Genomic DNA, 27,495 nt, shown 5'->3' with positions numbered 1-27,495 from the left:
ACATCTGGCTCCAAGCAACAAATTTCAAACTGTTTTCAGGCCAAGAAAGTTGTTGTTGAATTTAGTGAAATTGTGGTGGTCAATGAGACAAACAGAAAAAGTGGTGGATATTTGTTCCTGCCGGCTGCCAGGGTTTTCCTGAAGCTGATGGGCTCCCAGGCTGAGAGCTGCACCTTTTGTTGGCTCACAGGCGAGGCTCAGGCCTGAGCTGGGCAGTTATTTACTGCTTGGAGCTGTGGGCAGCTCTTCCCTTACTCATTTCCGTGCTCTGACACGCTGCCGATTTACGCTGCTCTGAGTAGGTGCAATGTTATCACCTCCCAAGGTTGTTTTAATGAAATTTTCGGGTTCTGCGCTATGAGCCAACCGAATGCTTTAGAACAACAGGTGAATCTCTGGATCTGTGCTGTTGTAACCTCCCTCCTCCCCTGCGAGTCTCCTCCCCTTTGTTTACTGCAACCCTCGGGTTTGGGGATGGTTCAGGCAGGGCTGTACCACCTTTGTTCCACCTGGGATTCATAAAGAGCCATTTGCATCCAGTGGGAGACTTCCCTGACCCAGGACTCACTCAAGAGTGGGATCAAGATTAAACTCATTTACATACATGTAAATTTTTGCCATTTGCTGTGCAAAAAATATCCTGTCTCTGAGATACGGGAAAACAGGGTTCTGACTCAGAACTGATGCTATCGTTGCTGTCAAGATTAGAGTCTGAATTGTGCAATCCAACTCAACTCCCAGTATCACTCGCTATGCAAAAGACAGTGTTTCATACAGAGGTGTGGCCTTCCCAGTGATTGCAGCAAATCCACACCACAGCTGGCACTTATAGCCAGTACAGTTGGAAAGCACAGCCAATTTTTCAGGTTTGATCCTAAAAGAACTTGATTGTTCCTCACGAGGTGGAGGGAAAACCATGGGGGAATTAAGAGGATGAAGAGATTTCAAACACCTGTCATGAAACTGGCCCTAAAGAAAAAAAGAAAAAAAAAAGAAAAAAAAAGAAAAGGTGAAAGCACTTAAAAAAAAAAAAAAAAGAAGAAGAAGAAGAAAAATCCTTTTTTCCCACAGGAAACTTCCATCACTATTGTATTTTCCCTAAGGACATTTCTGTATCTGTCACTAGAAATTACTGCTGTCAGCGGGAATGCATCAGCCCAAAGCAGAGGGCTGGGCTTTGGTGGGCTGAAAAGGGATGTAAACCACAGCTGCTTTTAACCACCAACTCACCTCAGCTATAGTGAACACCTTGTTTATGCAATAAATCCAATTTTGTCTGGAGGAAAAATGATGTTGGAAGGGCAAAGGGAGCTGTTGTTTTCACAAGCAAATGCCTGATGCCTAATCAAGGCTGAGAGAGGCATTTCACTCACGTAGGGCTGAGCAAGTGCCAAAACGGAGGCAGAAGAAAGGTATTTCATAGGAAAACAGCTGCAGGTGGATGTCAAAGCATCCAGAAACGGCAAAACTCTCCCAGCAGAGCCCCTAAACTCGTGCCTTACAATTTGAGTGGCAAAAGAAACAAGCCTAAAACAGATTTCCTCCATAAAGTGAAATGACACCCTAGAAAATGACACTCCAATAAAAAGCTAATGAAAAGGTCCACTGGGAAGAGTTTTGCCCTGCAGATAACTTGTCCCTCCTGATCTCAATGAATTCACTGGCAATTTTGACAAGCTTTTATTACCGAGGCACTCAACGCCCTGGAAATCTGGGAGCAAGTGCTGTTCAAAGAGATGCTCTTTGTCCCGGGGAACATGATGTAACCCTGCAGAAGGCAGCGATGGAGGGTGCTGATTATTCATTGTCTGCACAGGGAATAAAAAAGGTTCATGTGGAACCAACGTCGGGCTAAGTGTCAGTGTCATTAGCAGTAATTATAGTAAGTGCCTCTATGATCCTCCTCTGTTATATTTGAGGCAGGCTTCATTTCATAACTACAGGTTCGGCTGCTAAAAATCCTCTTTCACAACCAGCAGCCCATGGCTGCTCCCCTCTGCTCTCCCCTCGAACTAAAGGGGAGCTGCAGCAATCAGTGCCACGTCTTCTCCTCAGAAATGCTCGTGGAGGGTTTTACACGGGGAGATTTCATGCCAGAAATGTGGATTTTAAATCATCCAAGGGAAGGGGCAGCGGAAGGCCTCAATCTTCTGTGTTTTGTGCATGTCCAACACTCCTTCAGACAGGAGGAAACGTTTCCTCTGCCTCCGTGGTTGTTGCTGGGTAAGGGCAGAATGAAATGAGATTAAGAGGGCGTGGACTGGGAGGGGGAACGGGATCTGGCCTGATGCGAGAGCATCGCTGGTGGGGCTCAGCCCCATCTCCTGCCCCAGACAGGGACAGATGTTCCCTCTCTGTGCCCAGAGAGCTCCAGACACCCCCGGGGGCTGGGTTGGGTCCCTGCCGAGCTGGTGCCAGGGCAGGAGCAGCTCTGCAGGTACCAAAGCAGCAGCAGCAGCTCTGCAGGTACCAAAGCAGCAGCAGCAGCTCTGCAGGTACCAAAGCAGCAGCAGCAGCTCTGCAGGTACCAAAGCAGCAGCAGCTCTGCAGTGCCAGGGCAGGAGCAGCTCTGCAGGTACCAAAGCAGCAGCAGCAGCTCTGCAGGTACCAAAGCAGCAGCAGCAGCTCTGCAGGTACCAAAGCAGCAGCAGCAGCTCTGCAGGTACCAAAGCAGCAGCAGCAGCTCTGCAGGTACCAAAGCAGCAGCAGCTCTGCTGCCCTGTGCCCTCTAACACACAGGGTGGGAAACAATTAAAAAACTTATTTTCTATTTTTGCTCAGAAAGAGGCAGAAAAATTTAAAGGAAATGTGCCTTTGGTATTTATTTCTTTTAAACAACAACAACAAATATTTTCCCTTAAATTTTTCTCACACACTCTATATAATGGGGGATGTACTGCTCCGATAGGGTGGTGGTTTGCCCAGAACCAGAAAGGGGAGGCAGGAAAACCCAACGGTTTGATCCATGAGGAGCTCAGAACTCCCTCTGCCATGTCTCAGCTTTTGTACTGACAAAAATACAGTTCAATGGCACTTAAGTAACGCTGCCTTGGGGAGCAATGCCTCAGTGTAAGGCATTCCCAAATGCTGTTCCCATGCTTTCCACACAATTCTGCTTCGGGCTGGGCTCTAAACCAAGCCTGAAAGGGGCTTTCAGAGTTTTCCCAGCAGAACCACTTGGCAAAGGACAAAGCTGCTCTCCTGAGGCTGAAATAACTCCTCTGTCCCTGCCAGCCCCCCTGGATGTTCACAGTCGTGTACCCCAGGCTGCACAGTGTGAACAAACACCAGCAGGTTCAAACTGCCACATTTCTGCACTGGGGCTCAGCAGGGCTCAGGGCACAGATCCAATGTTGTCTTTGTGTCTACAAACCCACTGCAAAAAAATAATTAAAGCATCGAGACCTCATTTTTTTCCCCTTAGTTCATTTCAAGAAAAGGTAGAACTGAAAATCTGAGGCCCCTTTAAAAGCTCCCCCTGGATTATTTTTGCAGGACAGGTGACGCTTTAGACTTCATTTCATTTTATTTTCTCAAGACGTGACATTTTGTTGGCTTGCGTAAGGGGAAGGTGTCTCCTGCCTTTCTAAAGATCTTCTCATGCGTGAGCGTGGCAGAGAGGCAGGCACAGCCCCTGCCCTGCCCAGGAGAGAGGTTTGGAAGCGCTGTGAGGGGCAGAAAAGGCTTCCCAAGCAGGCTCCACCAAGAAGAAAAAGCAATCTCTGGGGCGAGGGCAGAGGGTTTGGCCCATTTGCTGTAAGATTCTGTGGTATTTATGCCAAAAGCAGGCTGTGAGCAGCTGTGTCCTGTTCCTGTGCTCAGCATTTCAGTGGGAATGTCCAGGACAAGGAATGTCAAGGTGCTTGGTGGTTGGGCCCCTTCCCTTTTCCTCATTCTCCAGCTTCCCCCACAGCTGGGAGGTGCCAGGGAATGTCCTGGGGACAGGACACATCTGGTGGCAGCAGTGTTCCTAAAGTTGCTCCTGAAGGACAGCGACAGGAAATCCCTGTCTGCCCCATGGAAGCAGGAGTGACCCCGCTCTGAGCAGGGACTGCTCCCTCAGACGGGCTGCCCAAGCTCCTGCGAGCTGTTGCTCCACTCTCCCTGCTCAGGGGCCACAGGAACTGTCCCTTTCCTCTCCCATGAAGGCAGGGTGGCTGTTTTGGGTATTTCCCAATGGTCACACCAGCACCTCCTCCACTCCCAGCTGCCTCACTCCTCTCCCAAGTAGCTGAAGGCTACAAAAAACTCTGGAGGCCCAGTGGAGTCAGTTCAGATGGATCCTGAAACTCCCTGAGCTTGGTGGAAATTCAGTGAAGTGATCTGAGGTCATAAACATCATTTAAAGTAGGTCAGTAAAACAGCAGTGAGCTCAGGGCAGAGACTCCCGTTCAAAATCATAACCAAGCAGTTTAATCTGAAATCACTTTCCATTGAATTACAGTAAATCCAAAGAATCCAAAATTGGATTATTTTCTTCCAATTGAGTCTCCAATTCTAGTGGAATCCAAAGGGATTTAAGTGGATCATTTTGAATTCACACTTCTGAGACACCACCAGAAGAAGGCTACGAAACACAATGGGAGCATAACACAGAATGTTCTCAAAGAGGGGACACAGAAAAGTGCAAAATCCCAGAATGGCTCAGGCTGGAGACAAGCACTGATAAGCACCTATCAGGATGAGCCGGATCCAAGAGTGGCAGCAGGGAAAAGTGACCACATTGAGACGCCACGGGGCTGAGTTTGATGCCTGCACTGGCTGTCCCCAAGCCTGGTTATAAAGATTCCGTGTTCCCACAGCTGCCTCCCCTGCAGGGTAACCCCAGACACCACCTGCACAGAAAACAGGGATAAGAAACGTGTATTTTTAATGCAAACACGTTCCTAGGAGCACAAAGGCACCGGGAGGACATTTCCTCCTTGCTGGGTGCCCAGGTGCCATTAGCGCTCAAGAGCCTGGGAAGATCCATCCTTTTGGGCGGAGGCTCCTCATCATCAGGGGAGATTCTAGGGTGATTCTCAGGGATCAAGACCTGACCTTTCAAATCTCTGACATTTCACACCTCCAGTTCAGCTGCGAGATTGTCAGGTGATGGAAGAAAGTGAAAATCAGCACCAAAAGAAGCAGAAACAGGTGCTATTTCCCCCTCAGCCTTGGCAATGTCCCCGCTCTCAGTTAACTGAACTCTTGAGCAACTTTTTGTCTCTGGCCATTCCCAAATCGCTTTCTTACAACATCAAAACTGATTTTCTTTCAACTTATCTGATAGAGTTAAAAGAAAACACCCTGGCAATGCCACTGCATCACAAGGGAGGCTTTGATCATCTGGGGCTGCCAACACACCTTGAAGTGTGTTAAACGCATCTGACTCGGCTGATTGCATCTGCCTCTTCCCATTATGTGTCCCTGCGAGGAGCCACCCGAGGGGAAGGGGCACCGAGGGGATAAATGACCTGCGGTTGGGTTCCTGGGCTCTCCTCGAGGCTTTCCCTTGAAGGAACTTTAGGGTTTTGTGCTTCGAAAGCCACCCGGCTCAGGTGAAAGTGCATTCCTGCATTTTGGAAAGAACAGACCTTTGCACTGAGGTGTGCACAGAGGAACCTCCCGGCAGTAAAAATCCACATTGGGTGCCCATGTGAACTCTAGGGATGGGGTTCAGCTCCCCGGGGAGCAGGTCCATGTGGGGGATCCAGAATTCCACTGCAGGGTTGGGGATCCATCCCTTCCATCCCCTGCAAAGGCCCTTCCTGCTAAAACCAGCTCTAACACAGCCAGAGCATAGATTTTAGACTGAGCTTTGAAAGATCCAGATCAGGAGAGCAGACGTGAGTGGGAGACACTGCTGATGAATGCTGACACTTCAACTCAATCCCCGTGTCTCAGAACCCAACTTTTGGTTAAAACAGAGGAGTAACCCATTTGCATCAGTATTTTATGTCCTGATAAGGGTTCTCCCAGTTATCCTCTGCAGCAGGAAACACCAAGGGCACCCCATCCCCTGCCCTCTGGGAATGGGATTCTGGCTTTGTAGGTTACCAGGGGAGGGGGAGGATGCAGGGAAAAAAGAAGCTGGGGTGCCGTGCAGAGGATTCTCATTAATTCTGGAAGGAGTAATAAAAAGTGAGCTTGAAAGTCTGTCCTAAAGAGGAGGATTCAGCTGATTGGAACTCATCTGCTTCTATCTCTTGGCTAATCGTGAATGCGCTTCTGCTGTGTCACTTCAAAGGCCCAGCACAGCTGGGAGGGTTTTCATCAAAGCTCCTGCATGTCTGGGGGAGGTTTTCCCCCCCATGAATATACATCACTGGAGGCTCCTTTTCCCAGCTTTTCCCATGCCTCCCTCTGATTGATCCTCATTTCATTCAGATGAGCTCTTCCTCCCTGGATGGCTAAAGGGCAAGAGACAGCTCTCCCCAGAGCTTTCCCACTCGCCTGGATGCCTCTCTGAAAGATTTTCCTTCTCATCAGAGTGGGGGAAGGAGGGAGCTGTTCAGACAAGAGATTGAGCCTTTAAATTAAATTCTTGTCATCTGAGGGCTGGGTCTGATAGCAGTGGGGGTGGGAAGAGAATTCTCCCAGTATCAGGATTCTGGCCATATCCCGGTGTGGTGTAAATGTGCCATGCACCGATCTCAGCAGCCCTGTCACCAAAACCCTGAGCTCTCAGAGGTCCCAGGCAGCAGCCTGGCAGTGACAGCAGCCTCATGCCCTGTGTGGCTGCCCTGGGGACCACGTGGGCTCCTCAGGCCCAGAGCACTGGCTGGAATTGCTCAATTCCCCTCTTTTTTCAGTGGGGAAGGAGGGCCGGGCAGCTCGGAGGAATTTCAAGCACTCAGCCACCCTCAGCCAGGTTGGGATTTCACAAGAGCCCAGACCCTGGGTGCACCCAGCACGTGCGGAGTGCCGGTGGAAATTTGGGCCCCTCCGGATCTGGGATGGGAGCTCACCCCTCCTGGAAATTCTGGGCCCGGTGCCACTTGGTTACAGCACGTCTGTCTGCTGGCTGGGGGCCAGGCAGAGCAGGCTCGGCTCAGCTCAGCTCAGCTCTGCCCTGCACCCTGTCATTGCTGTCCCCAGGGCCAGAGTGACCCCGGCACTGCCAGGTCAGGACACAGCACGTGTGCTCCTACACCCTGCTCCTTTTACAACATTGTGGATGTCCTGCGCAGTGGTGGTGCCCTGTGGCACTCAGAGTGAGATGATGGGAGATCAGAGATCATCCATGGCCAGCGAGATCTTTGCCCAGTCCAGTGGAGCCCCCAGCAGCCAGGGACCCTCCCTGGGGGCAGAACTGCAGAGCCACCACAGTGCCACACTCGTGTCCTTACAGCCTCCCCTCAGCTCAGAGTCCCAAAAAGCCAAAAAGTCCTGGACCTTTGCCAGGTCCCCAAGGATACGTCACCCTCATGGGGACCCTTCCAGCACCACAACCTCTCCTGGCTCCCAGAAATCCAGTCGTGTTCCCTCCACAGCAGGATCCTCTGGAGAGGCATTCAAGGCTGGGTACTTGTGGTGGTGCTTTATGGGATCAGGACCTGCCTTCCCCCCAGCCAGATATGGGATTTTCCCTCTCCGGTCCCAGAACAGTTAATTGGATTGTGAATGGTTTATCACTTCTTTCACTGGGGTGTGTGGCTGGATTCACTTTGACACAAGCCCCTTTCTGAATTGCAAGTTGGCAACAATAAAAGGGAGAAGTCTTTAATTAGTTATCTGGCTAATTAACTTTCACAGCACTGCATAGCTTTGGCATCCAAATACTGCAATGCAAAACATTGCAAACATTCAAAGACTTCCCACCCCACCAGGAAGTTGCTGCCGCTGGTGGTTGCAGGGGAAAAGCATCTCCCAGGCTTGGCCTGGAAACCCTTCCTGGGCTCTCTGCACATCCTCCTCTGCAGGTAACTCACCTGCTCCTGCTCATGTTCACATTAAAGACACAGAACACTCATGGTATCCCCGTGGTATGGAATCATGGAATCCTTAAGGGTGGAAAAGATCTTTGAGATTGTCATTGACCCAGCACTGTCACCATGTCCCCAAGTGTCACATCCACAGGATTTCTGAAGCTTCCAGGGATGGTGACTCCACCTCTTCCCTGGGCAGCCTGTTCCAATGCTTTACACCCCTTAATATCTGATCTAACACTCCCCTGTGCAACTTGAAGCCATTTCCTCTCGCCCCGTCACTTATTCCCTGGGAGAAGGGACTGAAACCACCTCACTGCTCCCTCCTGTCAGGGAGCTGTGGAGAGGGAGAAGGTTCCACCTGAGCCCCCTTTTCTCCAGGCTGAGCCCCCCCAGCTCCCTCAGCCCCTTCCCAGCTCCGTTCCCTTCTCTGGACACGGCAGCTCCGTGCCACACTCCTCTTTCCAGTGCGCGCCCTCACTTTGGTAAAATCCATGCAAGGCAGGGTTTATCTCCTGCTTGTGCCGGCTGTGCAGAGCTCCCTGCTCCCTCCTGCCACACAGGCAGGGCCAGCGTTCCAGCACCCACTGTCACCCACCGAGCCAGGAGAGAAAGCCCTCAGAGCGGGCGCCATCAGCTCCCCCAGGCAGGAGAGGCTCCCAAAGCTCCAGCGCCGTGGGGTGACCCCCAGCAGCTCGGTTTGGCTCAGGGAGCGCAGGAGCCGCGTTCAGCCTCTCTCTGTCGGAACACGCAGGGTCCCCAGCAGTTTTCCCACGCTGCTGGGGGGAGCGGGGGTTTCGGGAGGCTCGGTGCCCCCGGGCCGTTCCCGTGGGGCTGGATCTGCTCCTTGTGGCCAAGCACGTGCTCCGCTGGCTGTGCTCGGGAGTTTCGCCGGGCTGCGTGTCCGGGCAGGCTCCCTGCCTGCTCCCAGCCCCGATGGAGAGGCACTGCGAGGGAAGGGAAGGGACAGGTTTCACCCTAAAACAGGTGATCAGCTGGAGCCCACGGGCTCACCCACACATCCCAGGGAAACGTCTGTCTGTGATCGAGCCAGGATCCAAACTCGTCTCCTTTGTTGTAGTTTGGACTTTAAGTGAGAGCTGTTCAACTGCGGTATTTCACTGATTAGAGGCAGAAAAGGATTCAGCTCATTGGCAGAACTCAACCAGGAGCCCCCTTTGCCCTCTTCCTGTGGGATCTGGGAATCAGCTGAACTTCCCGAGGTGCTGCCTTTGCTCGAGTTGTGCCTTTAATGCTCCCCAGACACCTCCAGGATCCCGGATTCTGTGTTTGCACGCCTCAGATTGCACCCAAAAAGCTGCAGGTCCCAGCCAAGGTAAACTGGAGACAGCCTGGAGCTGCAGCACCAGGAACTGCTGCTGCCAAGGGTGCAGGGCCCTCCCAGCATCCCATAAATGTGGCCCAATCACTGTCCCATAAATACCTAAATACCTGCAGGGTCCAGGAGTCCTCACAGGACTCCCTGTATCTCCTCCCCTTTAGGAACAGACTGTTAAATGTACGCACTCTTTACATCATGGCCAGCTCCAGTTCCTGTGCACAGGCAAAGCCCCGCATTCCTGTAAAAACCCTCCCCCAGAAGAAAAAATAAAGGAGATGAAATGATTCATAGCATTTGTATGGGGAACAAAATTTATGGGTTTGTTTTTGCTTTTGCTTTTCATTTTAAGTCTTTTGAGACTCAGTTGAAAAACAAATCAAGCCCATTCTCTTCCCTTCCTCCTGGTGACAGGTTGCCCAGATGCCTGTCTGGGTCAAGGGGACACTGTTACATTTTGTTTTACCATCTGGCATCACCCAGCTCTGCAGATTTTTTAACCTTTAAATTCTCAGCAGCATTTCCCCATGTTTGCTTTGTGAACCTTCCAGAATAATTCCCCTCAAGTCCAACCATCAGCAGCCTGTGTGTCAGGGCTGGTCCTGAGCAGGAAGAGGAAAAAAATTCCCCTGCTGAGCCACAGAAGGTCAAGTGCCACATTCAAAGTCAGAACTAAGCCTCCAACCAAGACTTCCCAGGGGCAGAGAAGAAGGCTGAGGTTCCCTGAAGCCAGGATGGGGCTGCTGGAGCTGCTGGAGGTGACAGTGTCAGGCTGTCACTGGAATCTGTCTCCTCCTGCCAGGGCCAGGGCTGTTCCCACACTCGGAGTTCCTGGATGGCTTGGATGCCTTTGCTGCACAGCTCATCCCACAGGAGCCAGGGGAAGGAAGGGAGAGCTGTGTACCAACGTTGTCCTCTCGATGCAGGAAGCTCGGGACAAGGGGGAAAATCAGTGACTTTTGTGTTGTTTGAAAACTTTCTGCTCTTCCCCTAAGCGTCCTTGAAAATCAGTATGCTGTCCCCAAAATGACAAGAGGAAACTTTGGAACTGAGTGAGGTCTCACTTTCAGTCTCAGAATATGTCTTTTTGTGTACTTTGGGGGCTAAAGAATATTTTCTCATGCTCATTCACCTGCTGCACTTATGGGTGAGAGGTTTGGTTTCCCATGGTGCTATCCATACCAGGAATGCCCTGTTAGGGTTTTTAATCTGTTTGTTTCTCCCTGGGCTCAGTCTCCCACTCCAGCTCCCAGCTTGCAGCACACACAGCTCTGCCGGAACAGCAAAGGGAAGGAAGGAGCTGGGGTGACAACACTTGGTGCTGCCTGTTGCTCCCAAAGGTTTCCCAAAACCCAACCACAGCCCCAGCTGTGCCTTCCTCACACTGGATTTCCTGCAGTCCCTTCCTGGTCGGTCTGACTCAGGGAAGGTTGCAGGGTTTGCCCTCCTGTGCTGAATCATCTGCTGCACACGGGGAGGGAGGAGGTGGGAAATGGGGGGAGTCCCCTGGGGATCCTCGGTGTCACAGGGTGAGACACCGTGCCAGGGAACGCCAGCCCCATCCCAAAGCATTTCCCAGCATCGCAGAGTGATTCAGGATGGAGAGGACCACAGCGGGTCGTGCTAAAGCACATTGCACAGGGTTGTGTCCAGCTGGTTCTTGGATAAGAACATTTGAATATTTATGCTCCATAGGAGCAAACCAGTGGGAGAACACGGGCACAGCTGCACGACTTGCCCAAGGATGAAGGCTGTTATCAGTGCTCTGCAGCAGCACCGTCCCTGCCTGTATCCGAAGGGCTCCACAGCAGGTCCCAGAGCACTGATGGCCACAGCCGTGCGTCCTCCTGTCACACAGCTCACACTCCTGCTCCACCAGCGCCTGATCCGGCCCCTTCCGGGCAGCCCCAGCCGGAGACAGGGCCCGGAGGGGCAGGAGAGCAGAACGTCGGGTGTGCCGTGCCCCCTGTGCCTCGAGAGGATGCTCCGGGAACCGCTCCAGGCCGCTTTAGCGGTTCCTGAAGTTTCCGGGCGCTGTGGCTCGGAGAGAAGCGCGTTTTGTTTGACAGGCAGCGACACCTCGTGGCATCGGCCACGCCAGCCCGGCCGGGGACAGCAGCACATCGGCCGGGACAGCTCCTCCGGCCGCCGCAGATCGCGCAGGTCTGCCGGAGCGCAGCCCCGAGCGCAGCCCCGAGCGCAGCGCCGGTGTGCCGCGGGAAACGATGGTGACTGTGCTGGTGGTGGTGGTGATGATGATGGTGATGATGATGAGATTCACCTCTTGTGAACTCACTAAAAGTCCCAGTCACCCTGGGGAGGAGCTGCCCCAGGGCTCTCAGCCAGGGCCGAACGAGCGGCCCTGGAGCTGCTCCCAATGCTGCCCACGCTGCTCCAGGAAGCACAGGAGCCCTGCGCTGGTTGTGGCTCTGCAGTTCGGATGCTGAACGGGGATAGACCCTCCAGACCCTTCACTCTGCTGTTCTCCTTAGAAAGGATCACAATTCTTTTCTTCACAAGAAAAAGAAACTCCATAAAAATTAAACGAAATTAAATGGAGGTAGCAAAACAGCCACAGAAACAGAAACCTGTGGTAAGGAGAAATGGAGATTTTTGGAGGAAATCGTGACTTTGTCCCCAGAACCTGACACTCCCGGGTTCCAAGGGCTGTCTGCTGGGCTGGGAGAGTTTTCCACCCGGGGAAGAGCCGGGAAAACCCCTTTTGTCCGAGCTGCTCCAAGTGTCCCGTGTGGGAAATTCATCGATCCGTCCCCGGTGCTGACGGCACAGGCGTGCGGGTGCCTGTGATGGGAAGGCAGGAGAGCTGAGGTGCCAAACCATGACTGATGCAGGGATTTCCCCGCTCCCTTGCAGCGGCACAGCCGTTACGAGCACACACCTGGGCACCCCGCACTTGGCAGCGAGGCAGAGACACCCAGGTCCTTTCATGTGCCCACGCTGGGAGGGGGCACATCCCCTCCTATCTCTGCACTTTGGCTTTGTGAGCAGGAGGAGAGATAAATTTTAATCAGTTCAAAGGGGAATGATTCCCCCAGCTGTAAAGTGGAGTAATTCCCTAACTCCTGAAAAACATCGTGGTAACATAAACTAAGAGAAAGCCTTTGATGTCCTGTAAACACCAGACTACCAGAGTCTCACTGTTTTTACTGTTGCTAGGTTATTAATAGCTCTCTCCTGCAATAGACCTTATTTAGGTTCTATTAATATTTCACAGCCACGCAGGTAAGTACCAAAGGTCAGAGCTTTACCGAAGTGTCTCACAAGATGAGGCAGCTCTTCCCCTGTGCCAGGGCTCAGCTGTGCTGCACTGGAGGGCGCAGTACTGCAACCTTTACCTTTCCTTTGCCCCAAAACCCTCTCACTCCTGCTCCTCTCCCAGTCACACGTGCAGGGCTGTACCAGGAAGAGAGGCAGGCGCATGCGTGCAGCTCCCGAACTCCTCAATCCTCTGGAATTCACGCAGGAAACCCGATGAGAATGGATCATGGAAAGACATTTATGACCAGTGGGAAGTTCTGCCCGGCCGTGTGTGGCTGGAGGGTGGGAGCCCTGACGGCCCTGTGCCTTCTGCAGCAGGCTCGAGGTACGTGCACACCTGAACGCCACTTTTCCTTTCACTAGACGGCTTTGTTGGTAGGAGAAGAGATAAATTATAGTCAGCTTAAATGGGAATGAATCACACAAAGTGGAATATTCCATGTTAAAGAGGTGACAGTTTCAAATCTGTTTGTGGAAGGTGTCCTTTTGAGGGCTAGTGATGAACATAGTGATCTACTGGAAAAAATAGGGGCAGGAAAATATCCAGGACAAAGCTGCACCTCTGAATTCCTGGCAAGATCTGCCCTTGGAGGACTGGGATTGAATGAGAAGCGTGGGACAGCCGTGTCTGCCCCATCCAGGGAGGCAGGTGGAGTTTGTGGGATGTAAATCACAGAAATGCAGTGAGACCACGGCGAATGCCCCTCGAAATTATAGAATAGATTGTTCACACAAACGTGAGTCCTAATTCTAAAAGCTGTTGAGGTGAAGATGTTTTATGAGATGAGGAAAACATTGCATCACACCTGCCTCCAGAGCCAATGTCCAGCCTTCAGTGAACGGCTTTGCCTCAAATTTTGACATCACCTTAGTGACAACCAAGTGGTACTTCCTGCCCCCAAAGACATTTTTAAATAATTCACATAATTTTCCCTTTTGATCAGGTCATGTTCAACTTGTCCCTCCTCAAAATGTGACGCTGCTGTCAAAGGATTTTGCCATGATTTTGACCTGGGCTCCCGGGGAAGGCTATCCCCCGGGTGTGACCTACACTGTGAGGTATGAAAGGTAAGAGCTCCCAAACCACGTCTGATGGAAGGACAACTACCGGGCATCTCTCCTGATTAATGACTGTCCTAATGACCAGTGTCCTTCCACCAAAACTAAACATGATCAAACTGGGAAATGTTCCAAACTCTGAGCACCATTTGCTCCCCACCCTCCCAAACCCTTCCTTCTCTTGCTCCACAAATCACAGCAGAACGTGTTTGATATTTTGGTGTGGTTGTTCCTTTCAGCCAGGATCGCCTGGACAAATGGATGAAGGTTCCTGATTGCAAAAACATCCCAAGATCCTTCTGCAATCTGACTTGTGCCCTGTCCAGCTTCTACGTTAAAGTCCGTGCTCGGGTGAAAGCGGTTTGGGGACGGTCCCAGTCGCCGTGGGTGAAATCCCAGTTCAAAGATTACTACTCAGACGGTGAGTGCCTGCCGGGTGACAGCCAGGAGGGAAGGACATTCCCACAGATGGATAGACCACACCCCACAGGTATCCAGGAGCTTTACAGACCGCAGAGATTTGAGCGAGCATGAACAGGAATGAGCTGGGATCCTTCGAGGATGAATTTTGTAGCAAGTGTCAGAATTTTTGTATCGGTATCCCAGCTGAACAAAGGCTTTAATCTCCCTGGGGTGTTTTAGATAAAAGAGGCGTCCTTTGCCTCCCTCTTATCACAGATAACAGCTGGAAGTGAGGACCAGCCAAGGCAAGTGTCAGTGCTGGGAAGGTAAGAGCCAAGCAAGCCCCATTCTCACGTTGGCTCCCTCGGTTGCAGTGGAGCTGGCTCCCCCTGTGCTGACCCTGAATGTCAGGGACAATTCCATCCACGTGAGTGCCTCCTTCCCTCTGCCCGCCTGTGTGGAGAACCTCACTTGGAAGTACGACTTGAACCTCTGGGAAGCAGGATCTGAAGACAAGGTCAGTAAAAGTGGCTCTTTTTAGATGAAATGGAGGAACTGAAAGAGCTTCAAAGGTCTGGGCAGGGAGGGAGGGACTGGATCCAGGGCCTGGAGGAAATGAACCAGCCAAACCAGAGCTAAACCAAAGCCAGAGACAAAAAGAAGTCTGTCTGTGCATCCTTATTTTTTTGGTAGTTCCCTATTTTTTATCAGGAAGGGGAGGCTACACCACAGTCAGTCTGAAGATCTGAGGTTCAAAACAACCCGTCCAGGTGCCACTGGCAGCATTCCCTGGCAGAGCAGAGCCCAGCACAGCTGGAATTCCCACCCTGGATCCATCAGCCTGGGGAGATGCCAGACACGGGGATCTGTGGGCTAAAGTGGTACAGAAACACCACCCAAATAATGAGAGAATCATCTCTTCAATCCTCTGCTTTGTCTCTCAACAGAAGAAATATGAAGGTTACTTCAGGAAGGACACAGTGACCATCAACACCACTGCCCTCAGGGGCAATTACTGCTTCAGTGCCAGGGCTCTCTACGAAAGCATCAACTTGAAGTACAGTGAATTCTCCCAGCCAGTGTGCGTGCTATTAAACCACAAAGGTACGGCCCTTCTCAGGAAAGGATGTGGGACACATCCAGTGGGATGAGGGCAAGGCAAAGATTTCCACAAATACCAGGTTTTCACCACAAAAAAAAAAGGGGCTTCCTGTTAAAGGGCTGGTTGAATTTTCTGGTGAGCAGTTCCTTCTTTCTGTAGAAATATTTTCATTTAAAAAAAGTCAACCCTGCAATGTTTTCTGAAAACCTTGAGTATTGATTGTGTGTCAGTGTAGAGCCCGTAATTCCTATAAAAATACCACTCACAGGAGATTATTTCTGTCTTTTTCAGCAGTGGAGTGGAAGTTCTCATTTCTGGTTGTGATCTTTCTGTTTGTCCTCCCCATCTTCGTGGCCAGTCCCCTCATCTGCTGCCTGCTGAAATATGAGGCCAAGCAAAGGAAGATGCCTCAGGTTTTGGTACAGTTCAAATTCTGAGGTTCCCTCCTGACTCAGAGTCTTGCTGGTTTTCAGGGGGTAACTGGGGATGGGTGGGGGGTTCTGCACTTCTCAGTTTTACATTCGTAATTCCCATTTTCAAAGTAAATTTTCTTACATCCAAACGTTTCTTTTAGAAGCATCCCGGGCTCACTGTCTCATTCCTTCTCCCTGGTAGGATTTCTCTCAGTTTAAAGCTGCTGGACCAACCCTCCACTTGGAGTTCAGTGAAAAGGAATTCTGCAGTGATGATCTGAACTGCACAGAGAAGCCAATGCCTCAAAGGAGGACAAACAGAGCTTTAGGAGGACACCACCTGCCATGGATGGCTTCTTTCCCATCATCATCATCATCGTCATCAGATGAGGAGGAAGACAGCAGCACTTTGATCCCATACCATGAAATGCCCCGGTACCCCAAGAGACATATCAGCTGTCAGCCACCCCCAGCAGCTCCGGGGGAAACCAGCCTGGATTCAGGAGCTGCAGGTCTCTCTGTGGACAGTGGATCTGTGCCTGACCTCAGAGCCCTGGGTTTCACTCTCTTTGCAGAGAGGAAGGGTGAGCTGGACACCTCGGGATCCCAGGCAAACGAGGAGATGTCCCTTTATCTCGGCTCCTCCTTGGGAAGAATATCCCTCACTGATGTGAGATTCCCAGGTGCCAGTGAGCATGGACAGGATGATGGACACAGGGATGAGAGGCTGGGAATGACCCCCCTTCAGCCCCTGCTGGGGGGGATTTGTGCCGAACCCCACGAGCACAGGAAGGCTCCTCATTTCTCCAGGGATTACCAGAAGTCCGTCCTTGATCTGCGGCTCCAGATGGACTCGAGGTCCCAGCCCGGAGAGCTGCTCATCCCCCTGTGGACGCTGCAGGTGGCAGAGGATGAAGGCATTGCCAGCGACTGCGGCAGCGACGATTTTACACAGGGGACGCCCGAGTCCAAAATGCTGAGTGACGCTTTTGAGACTTCAAATACAGAGGGAAAATACGACCCAAAGCTGCAATTCCCAGGCTACGAGCACTCACATTATTTGGGAAGGATTTAAGTACCCAGCAGGTCTGGGGAGTGCCTGAAAAGTGCTGGGGGTGAGGGAGGCAGGGACATCTCTGAGGGACCACCAGCAAACAGGCACTGCCTGGGGGTCACTGAGACTTCAGAAAAGGGAACTGCTGTGCGTGGGCTATGAAAGGCAAAAGCACAACCCAGCCCCGGGTGGAACCCAGCTGGAGCCTGAAAACGCAGTGTTGTGCCTGCACGCGGATTTGGAGCAGATTTTGAACTGCTTGGTGACACCTTTGCTTCCCTGTAAGTCCAGAGCTTGACTGGAAGTTCCTCACAGAGATACTCAGCAAGATCTGGTTTTTGTGGGATGAAAAGTTCTCCAATTCATCCTGCAGAAATCACCTTCTGTGTTCCAACAGAGGGAACTGAAGCCAAAGTGTGCAGCATGTTTGTTTATTTATTTTTTATTTTATACTTACTGAAGCTGAAATTCTTCCTGCTATGCAGAATGTCTGAGAGCAGTAATATTTTGATATAAATCTCCATGTGTGCATGGTTTTGTTTTCCAGAGCTACAAAGGGGGACTGCAGCTCATCTTGAAAAAAACATTACCTTTAAAACAGGGCCCCATCCTGGGCTGGAGCGGAATTCTGAGACTTCCCAGCCAGGTCACTCTAGTCACTGGGAAACCAGGACTGTGACCTTCTCTCTAAACAAAGAATCACAGAATGGTTTGGGTGTGAAGGGATCCTGAAATTCATCCCACTGCACCCCTGCCACGGCAGGGACACCTCCCACTGTCCCAGGCTGTCCCCAGTGTCCAGCCTGGCCTCGGGCACTGCCAGGGATCCAGGGGCAGCCACAGCTGCTCTGGGCACCTGTGCCAGGGCCTCAACACCTTGCCAGGGAAGGGTTTCAGTCCAATATCTAATCTAGATCTCCCCTCTGGCAGTTTACAGCCATCACCTTTGTCCCATCACTTCATGCCCCTGTAAAGGCTTTTTATACTCCAGTATCAAAAGGAGCCTTTGTGTAAAGGACTCACAGGAAAGCAAAGCATTAAAGGAAAGAGGGAAACCCTCCCCAGCCATTCTCTGCTTTCAGGGAGAGGCTCAGATGAGGGGAGGGTGTTGATGGAGGGTATGAAAGATGAAATCTTTTGAGAACTGGGAAAAAAGAAGTAAGGGGTGGTAGGGGGGACTAGGAACTGCTTTGCAGCAAGAGGTACTAATTAAAGTGCTGGATCAAAGTCAAAAGGGGAGGTGGGGGAAAGGATTCACCAGCTGGACTATTCCTTTGTCCTCTGCAAAGCGTCCTCAGGTACATCCTGCATTGTTATCCCTCCAGTTCATTTGGAAAGACACAGATGGCCCAAATATAATCACCACCCAATTTCTTGTGCAATCAAGGAAAACCCCCCAGGCTTTGAGTTACAGGAAGCACCGAAGTTGTGCAACCTCTGCAAAAGGATGCTGACATGTCCCAGCTCTGCAAACAGAGCCTGGGATCAGTTCTTGTCTTGTCTAGGGAACTGAGGGACAGGCTGCAGGCCAGGTGAGCTGGACAGGTGGTGGCAGCATCCAGCTCCTCGTTTGCTTTCAGCAGGGCTTGAGAGCTGTTTTCCTCGGCAGAAGGGTCACTCACGGCCAGAGCACAGTGCTCCCTCTCCCGGAGCAGCAGGTCCAGGTCTTATTACAGCAGCAGGGAATCATTTCCTTAGAAAAAAGACCTTGGAGGTCAACGAGTCCAACTGTGAACTCACCCGTCCCCAGGTGCCACATCCACACATGGAGGGTTCGTGCCCAGCACTCGCCAGCTTTGTGCACTCTGAGGAAATCAAAAGTTTGAGAGAGCTTGGAAGATAAACCGCTAAATTTTAAACTTGAAAGTTGAGTTTTGGACATCTTCTGGTCCCCAAAGATCCAGAGAGGTGTTTCCTGGGCAGTTCAAAAGGTGACACTTTGCTAGAAATAAGGGCAGAGGTAAAGTTTGAAGTTCTGTTCTCAGAACTGAAGGCTCAGATGCACACCAAGGTCCCTCAGCTCTGCCCCACCACGCAGCAGGAGCGTGAGGCAGTGACGTGAGGGAAGGGAAAAATGGAAATACTTTTAGCAGGCTGTTCAGGAAACACCCTAACAAACTGCTGTCCTTAATTAGACACTGGTGGATAGGTGTGTCTGGTTTAACAAACCTGGGGCCTCTGCCTTTGTCCAGGTGAGCTGAGAATGACAAAGTGCCAGTGATGCACCATGGCAGGGCCGGGAGCACGGAGCCCTTACACACCCAAGCAGGGCAGGGAACAGAAACAGCATCAGGAAGTGGAAATCCACGGATGAGGAGGGAAGCAGAAGGGGTTTGTGGATTCTATCACGTTTGGCCACAAGGACAGAGCAGTGAAATCAACACAGCTTCAGAAGCACACAGGGTTTGTATTTTGAAAACTTAACCACACCCTAAAAACTGAACACTTTATGGAAAAGGGACTGGATCCCTTTCTTGCTGTCCATACAAACTCCCAGTTCTTATCACATGGATTCAGTAACAGAACTTTACACTGTAAACAGCCACAAAAATAAACATTGTAGGTGTACAGTGGCCTCCACAAAAAGCTGTGGGACAGCAGGTGCTCCTCCTGTGGAAAGGCCACCACTCAGAATTCTGACTCTTTCCCACATCAGGTGAGAGAACCTGGGGGTGCAGAGTCCGGGCAGAGCTGAGGAGCTCCTGCTCAGCACGGGCTGCAGCAGGGCATGTGCTGATCCTCAGCTTCCCACCCAAGGTCAGTAAGAACAACAGACGAGCATAGAACCCAGTGCTCTGGCTGACTTTCGTTTTAAGAAAGCATTCACAAGTATTTTTTAAGGAAATAGGTGCATTGCTTGCAGCAGATATTAAACCAAACAGGTGCACAGCACTAAGTTTCAATGTCTAGAGTTGTAAGAAGCTTAAGTTACTCGACCAGAAAATCAAACCTCAAACCCCAGGAACCTCAGGGAGGGCTTTCAGGCAGGAAGCTCTCAGCAAAAAGGTATTTGGCTCTTTTTCAGGAGCTGGGGATTTTCTCAGCCTCTGGCTCATGCACCTTTGTACAGTCAGGTGTGCACTGGAGGGGAGAGGTGCTCCTGCTGTCACTCTCCCGTGTCACACATGCGCAGGGCTCCCAGCAGCGGTGAGCTCAGAGCCCAGGGAAGGCAGGACAGGAGCTCTGCTCTGTTACTGAGCAACAAATCCAACCTGGCCTGGCAAGAAAGAATTCGGCTCTCCTAAAAGGTGATTCACCTGCACATGAGCAACTGCCTACTCTCGCAGCCCAGCCTGCAGAGTTATTCATGCAGCGACTCCTGATCGTCCTGGCTGGAGTTTCAGTGGTCGGTAAGTCCTGGGCTCTCCTGTGCTCTCGCTGATTGTGGTGTTTCTGTTGGATCCTGGGGTCTGGACTTCAATCCTGTTTCCTGAATTATCACCTGGAGAATGAGCTGTTGTCTGAGTTCTCTTCTGTGTCGATCTCTCCTTGTAGTAACTTCCATGTGTGGCTGTATGCTTGGCACTTGAGGGATTAGTAGGGAGAGGAAAAGATTCCTCCACTTCCAAGGGTTTGTCACTGTGCTACAACCCAAATCCTACAGGAGTGAAGGATATTCTGCGGTATCAGGGGGCTTTGGATCAGTCTCCTCACGTCTTAAACAAAGGCACAAATGAATACAAGAACAGTCCTGATTTTAAAAGAGGTACAAACAAATCATGTAATCTTAAAATGAGGGAGTTGTCATGGAGTGGTTGGGTTGGAAAGGACTTAAAGCTCATCTCATCCCACTCCAGCCACGGGCACGGACACCTTCCACCGTCCCGGTCGCCCCAAGCCCTGTCCAGCCTGGCCTGGGACACTTCCAGAGATGGAGCAGCCACAGCTGCTCAGGGCACCCCATGCCAGGGCTTGCCCACCCTCACAGGGAACAATTTTTCCCTGAAATCTAATCTAGATCTACCCTCTAAAAGCCGTTTAATCCTACTCCAGATGTGACAGGCTCGCTGCTGGGTGAACTAACAAGAACCTTGCTCTTTCCAGACACCAGCTTTTCAGCATTCAGCCTTGTCACTCATCTGCTCCTGTCTGGGATCTTACCCTGTGAAACTCCTCAGCCCAAGGGACTGTCACACCGTGAAAGATCCTGGTTTTCCCCTGCCCACACTTGACTGTGCTTGTGTTATGCTGCTTTGCATAGCAGTGCTCTAGCAGGGATAAATGTGGGAAGACAGAGATTTCCTACTCCTGATAAGATCGAGGTATTTGTGACTCAGTTTTCAGGGTGCTCAGACAGGGAATCCCACTCCTTCACACCCACACTGCTGCCTCCTGCTGAGCCTGGAATGAGCAGAGGCAAATGTGGAGCTGCAGATGAAGTCAGGACAATATTTGGAGCAGCCAGCAGCCCGTTTCTGCACCACTTCCCTTGTGTGTGCCAAATGCCACACAAGCCTGAGAAGGGGTCTGTGCCTTTGTGCCTAACCCTGCTCCATTCAGCCAGCGAGGCTGAACCGCTCACACTCAGTCCTGGCCCATGGGGGGAAGCTTGAAGCGAGGATCCAGGTGGGACTGAGTCTCTGTTCCATGTGATCTTGTCCAAGTCACTCCCATCCCAGTGCTCAGTTTGCCCATCTGTGCTATTCTCATTTGCTCACCCCACTTTTTCACCAGGGGTCTCATTGTTCACTGCAGGCTGAAGCCCTCACATGCCCCAGGTGTTTGTCAGCACCACAAACCAAGGGCTGGATGATGTATTAACGATGCACCTTTGAGGGTCTGCCTACAACCTGAACTCAGAGTAGACAAATCCTGGGTAGAAACTTTTATGGATCAGCTTTGGGAAAATGTTGCACAGTGTTTTCTTGTGGTAAGAGAGAGACAAAACCCTCAAGGACTTTTCTGCAGCACTCAGAGCCAGTTTGCTGCAGGAGGGCCACGGTGGGGTCCTGCCGTGCAGGGACATGTGGGCAGGGACAGCGACATTCCTGCCCCCAAAGGCAGAGCAGCTCTCCCAGGGAAGAGCAGCAGGGCTGAGAAAGCAGGAGCTGGCTGAGCTGTCTGCTGTCACCCCGGCACACCCAGGCCAGAGTCCAGACAGCGGCTGTCGCTCCGGACAGGAAGTTTCCATCCAGTAAAACACGGAGCACGCGAGGAGAACGGAGCCACATCTTCAGGGAGGTGACACTGAGCTCTGAATGTCACTTCCTTGAGCAGGGACAGAAAGCAGAGACGTGATTCGGGGCTTGAAAACAGGTTATTGGTCTTATTTTACTGCCCATTTAGGGGCTCTTAAAGAAACCAAACTAGAAATTCAAGGATTCTCTTTCTGATTCGAGTTGTTGAGGCTTTTCTGTATAAATTCCTAACTTACATTTCTTTGGGATGAGTCAGTCATGTGCAAGAGTGTGATGTGAACACAGTTTGAAGTCTTGTTCTGCTCAAGCTCCTTCTTTTCAACCCAGCTTTAGCAAAATACCACAGGATCCATTTTCATCTGAGGGCTGAGATATCAGAAGACGCTTTTTAATACCTGTTTCTCTGCTCCTTCAGGCATTGTGACTACAGAGAGATCATCATGTCTGAAACGTGCAGCATTTTCTTCCACAAACTTTGAGAACATCCTGACATGGGAAACGGAGGCAGATATTCCCCCTGGCACCGTGTTTGATGTCCAATACAAACAGTATGTGAAGTTCGCTTTTTTTAGGCTGTTCTTAGGGGTCTCAGAGACAGAAGGGCCAAGAGAGAAAAGGTGATTTTGCTGTTTCTCCTGCCTGTATTATGGTTCTGCTCAGAGGAGAACTCAGGGAAGGACAGGATTATTCAAAGTGGAAGATGATGCTCATTTAAGCAGATATTTTAAATCTTGGGTTGCTTTGCTCCATTACCGAGCTACTCTTGCCTTCGGCAACTTCCTTCACTCTATTCCATTTTCTTTCAGTCCTGTTCAACCAAACAAACTCGAACCCTTGTTCTGTCTTCAGGTATGGAGAGAAATCCTGGCTCACCAAGCGTGAGTGCCAGAGCATCACCCAGCTCTTCTGCAACCTCAGCCAGGAGACAGAGAACTTCACAGAGCATTTCTACGGGCGGGTCAGGGCCAGGGGCTGCTCCTCCAGCTGGGTGCGCTCCGAGAGGTTCGAGCCCCGCAAAGAGAGTAGGTACCACTGTGCAGGCACCGCTGCACAGGCACTGCTGTGCAGGCACCACTGCAGGCACCGCTGCACAGGCACCACTGCACAGGCACCACTGCAGGCACCACTGCAGGCACCACTGCACAGGCACCACTGCAGGCACCACTGCAGGCACCACTGCACAGGCACCACTGCACAGGCACCACTGCGCAGGCACCACTGCACAGGCACCACTGCAGGCACCACTGCACAGGCACCACTGCAGGCACCACTGCAGGCACCACTGCACAGGCACCACTGCACAGGCACCACTGCACAGGCACCACTGCAGGCACCACTGCACAGGCACCACTGCGCAGGCACCACTGCACAGGCACCACTGCAGGCACCACTGCACAGGCACCACTGCAGGCACCACTGCAGGCACCACTGCACAGGCACCACTGCACAGGCACTGCTCTGCAGGCACCGCTGCAGAGGCACCACTGCAGGCACCACTGCACAGGCACCACTGCACAGGCACCACTGCGCAGGCACCACTGCACAGGCACCACTGCAGGCACCACTGCAGGCACCACTGCAGGGCAGCATTTCCTCACACTGCAGGCTGCTTGGCGGGGAGAGAGCGATGGCCTGGAGGTTTGGCAGTTTGGGCAAGGAGGTAAATGAGAAATGGGCAGAGCCTCAGCTGAAATCTCACCCTAAAGTGGGATCAGAGGAGAACAGAAAAGCCAGGTGGGATGGAAGGGAGAGCTGCATGAGAGAGAAAGAAATGACTAAGGGCCATGAGGGGCAACCAGAGGACAGCAAGTCCCAGGAGCTGTGAAATGGGAATGTTGGGATAAGCATCCATCCCAACAGATACTTCGTGTCCCAGCCCCAAAGTGAGCCCTACTGCAGGCACAACGCAGCCCTTGGGGGCCTCACTGGCTCCGTGGCTAAGATTTTCCCACTGAAGAATAATTCCAGGTGGCATCAGCAGCCAATGGATGTGAAGAGCCTTCAGACCAAAAAAGGTGTGAAAGTTTGGATTAAAGCCCTTTTCAGTGCTGGGTATAGTGTGCGCCCGTCACCAGAGAGAAGTGCAGGCACAAAAGCTCTGAGAATCTGGAGCAGGATGGGAATTGGGATCTGGCAGCTGCTAGCTGAGTGCCTGTGGTGGGATTTCACCCCTCACACACACATGAAGGAGGATATCCTGCACAGGGACAGGGAACACGGAGCTGGAAAAGCCTGGGATGAGAATTCCTGGGGACAAACACTGTAAAGTACAGAGCCCCAACCCCCCATGTGGTCTGACTTCTGCTATGCTCATACAGCTCAGACACATTTTGTATGAACAGAAATAACAATTTCAGTGAGTCTGGGGTGAGTTGGAGCTATCAGATGATATGGACACAGCTGACACTGCCTGTTCTGCCTTTCCCAGCCATTATAGGGGCACCACAAGTGGAATACGTTCCCTATGTGCGCTCCATAAAGTTCCTGATCCGGCCCCCCTTGACCCCCCTGCGGGGTGAGGATGACCAGCAGCTCACCGTGGAGGACATCTACAGCAAATTTGGGGCTGTGGATTATCACCTGACAATATTCAACCAGAGGACACAGCAGCAGGTAAAGCACAACCTCGGGCATTGGGATGCTGTAAATCCCATTTCACATGAGCTGGAGAAGGATCTCAGTTTACACAGGATGAGGGAGATTTCTGATGTGCAAGGGAAAGTCTTGGACTCTTTGGCTCTCAGGACAACAGGAGCTTTAAGCTTTCTTCTTAAATTCTGGGGGAAAAAAGGACTTTCCAAGAGTACTGTATAAGTAGCGAAAAGTAAAACCATTGGTGACTAAAAATGACTTAAGTAGTCCAAGTCTTAAGCAACTGAAATGTAAAATTATATACAGAAATAATAGAAAACAAAATCATATAAACATGATTCAGAAAAAATCACAGTTCCATACATACAGAATGATTAGAGGTCTGTAAGACCTCATCAGTAAATAATATTTTATGCTGAATTTTGCAATCTGAATTGAAGAAAATTTAACCCTCCCCAATTACAGATTTTACTTTTCTTTTCAACAGTGGACAAAGAATGAACACAGCAAAGAATTTGAAGTTTCCAACCTGGATCCAGACACTGAATACAACGGGACAGTTTATATCTATCTGCTGCAAAGAAGGAGCAGACCTCAGGTGTTTTGGGTGAAAACACTGGCAGGTGAGGCTGTTAACTCTGCTGGAAGTTGAAAACTCCAGCTGGGATACTGGACACAAAATGCATTGATTTTCAGCGCGAAACATTTTAAAAATCTAAAAATTCATTCCTATGAGACTAAAGCTGTGACATCACCTAGCTAATTGTCACACTTTTCTAATCCTGCTCTTTCCCACTTGTTCTTTCCCCAGACAAGACGTGGATTCTCTACTGTTTGGTGGCCCTGGCGTTCTGTGCCGGGCTGGTTTTTGCTGCCGGCGCTTATGTGATCTACAAATACATCAAACAGCGCAATGCCCAGCCCAGGGCCTTGGTGAGTGCCCTGCAGCCACTGCAGCTCGGCTTGGAAATCAGGGAATCACCACTGCCGGGGGCTGGAAGGACCTGAAAGATCATTTAGTCCATGCCCTGCTGTGGGCCCCACACCTGGCACTGCCCCAGGCTGCTCCAATGTCCAGCCTGGCCCTGGCCACTGCCAGGGACCCAGGGGCAGCCACGGCTGCTCGGTGCCACCACTCTCAGCACCTCTCTCAGCACCCTGAGTAAAGCATTTCTCCCCAGTATCCAATCTAAACCCACCCTCCTTCATTTAAAGGTTAATGAGCGGGGTCTAGGCAATCACTGCAGATTACTGATACTTTAGGGTGCTCAGAACCTGCCCCAAACTGAGCCCCTTGGGTTAGGCACCTAAACCTGAGGCATCCTAAATCCCCAGTTCCCCTCGAAACGCTGGGATTCGCACCTATCCCTCATCTCCCACAGCAAGAATGGCACTTTTGTGCTAATGAGCACAAGGATTTTCATGCTATTTCTGTGCTGCAGGGCTTAGACCAAATCATGCAAAAGCAGGAGATTTTCTTCCTCATATTTCAAGAACTGCTCAGTTAGTACACAGTGAGAAATGTCTGTATTCCTGTGAGTGGTCATTCTCCTGGAAACAAAACAGCAGAGCTCTTTTGCCAGCAGAGCAGATCCCTGGTGGTTGTTACTGGCTTTCGCTGACACATCTCCAAAGAAAATGTGAGAGTAACTAAAGCAAAGCTTCAAGGTCACAGCTTAATAACTTGTGCTTTTTTATCTCCTCCACCAGGACTTCAGAGGGATTTCATCGTTCCAGCCTCTCTTGCTGACAGTGGAGCACATCATAAAGCCCCTCACTTTCTCCAGACCTTGCCATTTAATCCCTGAAGTGCAGCTGGCCCAGATGAGCTCGCGTTTGGACTGGGCCCTGGAGCCACCACGGCCTTTCTGTGCCTACCAGCAGCAGGTGGATGTCCCTACACTGCAGCTGCCCCCTCGGCCATGCCAGGTGGAAATGCCAGCTCCGAGCGCTCACGCCCCTCAGACCGCGGAGCAGAGCGTTCCCACAGGCACAGCCCGCAGCAGCCTGCCCCTGACCTACGGGCTGTGTGGGGAAGGCACGGACCTCACCGACCGGAGCTCACAGCCCGACCAAAGGCTGAAGGAAGTTTCTCCAGATCGTTCTGCGGATGGAAAACTCCGAACACAGGCGCTGGGAAAGAGCTGCAGCCACTGGGATTACAAAGAGCAGCAGCCGAAGGTGGCTCTGTGGAAGAGCAGGGACAGGCTGGAGTCAGTGGTGATCCAGGGGAGCCCTGGGCAGAGCCAGCTGCTGCTGCAGAGCGAGGGGCTGGAGAACGCGGAGCGCGTGTCCCAGCTGTCCCTGTCCTTGCTGGAACAGGGAGGATGCTACACACGACAGGCACAGCTGCCCCTGCTGCTGTCTGCGGGGAGAGCTGCCCCAGACTATGCTCCAGAGGAGGAGCTGCTGGCACCCCTGTCCGCAGCGCTGCTCCTCTCGGTCCGGACTGGGACCGACCTCCCCGCAGAGAACCCCGCGGAGCAGTGGAAGCTGCCGGAGCCATCCCCACATCCCGCGCACAAAGCGCAGCTCCCAGAGACTGCGGCCGTGGAAATGTTCCCGGCAGCAAAGGAGCTGAGCTGCACAGAACTGAGCGTGTCCCCAGGCAGCAGCCCAGGCCGGGACACGGGCACTCCGCTCAGCATGCTCTTCAAAGATCTGGACTTGAAAGTGCAGTGGGATGAGGAGGATAGCATGGAATTTTATTAGGATGACTTAAAGGCATTAAAATCCAGATGAGGTTTTCCTGCATGAAACAGAAGCGATTCAAAACCACAGCTGATCCTGGCTGTATTAACACAGCTCGGGGCTGTCAGACTGCTCCGTCGTGGAGTTTGGTGCCTTTTTTCGTAGAACTGCTCCTTGTTACACTGCAATACTGTACCTTTGCACTTAACCAACAGGTCGTTATTTCTTGCATATTCTCAAATTTATTATGAATTGGATTACTTTAAAAGATCAGTTAAGATTCGGTTTCCAATCCCAGATTCAGTTTACTGAAAATTTAGCAAAATTCACAACAGAAACTGTGTTTGCTCTTTACCAACACCAAAGATCGAGGGATAAAATGTACCCTCCCTTTGAAGAAATTCAGGTATGCAAACCTAGAAGTATTTAATGTACCACAGTACAGTAAAAGAAGTAAATAGTTATTGGTGTTCTACCCTTGGAAAAATGACTTGGAAAAGAGTATTCCACCTCCCT

The 27,495-nt window shown here is 51.4% G+C and overlaps 2 protein-coding genes across 2 annotated transcripts; both read left to right on the top strand.

Annotated features, from left to right (window-relative positions):
• The first annotated feature begins 12,751 nt into the window (after positions 1-12,751).
• On the top strand, positions 12,752-16,765 carry IFNLR1 (interferon lambda receptor 1). Its single transcript, XM_040086342.2, has 7 exons — positions 12,752-12,853; positions 13,473-13,596; positions 13,827-14,008; positions 14,364-14,506; positions 14,937-15,093; positions 15,383-15,510; positions 15,707-16,765. Exons 1-7 carry the CDS (start codon positions 12,769-12,771, stop codon positions 16,577-16,579), a joined length of 1,692 nt encoding a protein of 563 aa, XP_039942276.1. The 5' UTR covers positions 12,752-12,768; the 3' UTR covers positions 16,580-16,765.
• Positions 16,766-19,865: 3,100 nt separating this feature from the next.
• On the top strand, positions 19,866-27,000 carry IL22RA1 (interleukin 22 receptor subunit alpha 1). Its single transcript, XM_040086341.1, has 7 exons — positions 19,866-19,908; positions 22,112-22,244; positions 22,546-22,718; positions 24,125-24,309; positions 24,776-24,911; positions 25,100-25,221; positions 25,999-27,000. The coding sequence occupies exons 1-7, from the start codon at positions 19,866-19,868 to the stop codon at positions 26,998-27,000; spliced, it is 1,794 nt and encodes a 597-aa protein (XP_039942275.1).
• Positions 27,001-27,495: the final 495 nt, after the last annotated feature.

The sequence above is a fragment of the Hirundo rustica genome, chromosome 25 (genome assembly GCF_015227805.2).
Source record: "Hirundo rustica isolate bHirRus1 chromosome 25, bHirRus1.pri.v3, whole genome shotgun sequence".
NCBI lineage: Eukaryota > Metazoa > Chordata > Aves > Passeriformes > Hirundinidae > Hirundo > Hirundo rustica.
Note: the sequence above shows the minus strand (reverse complement) of the source record. Positions and strands in the feature narration are given on the sequence as shown.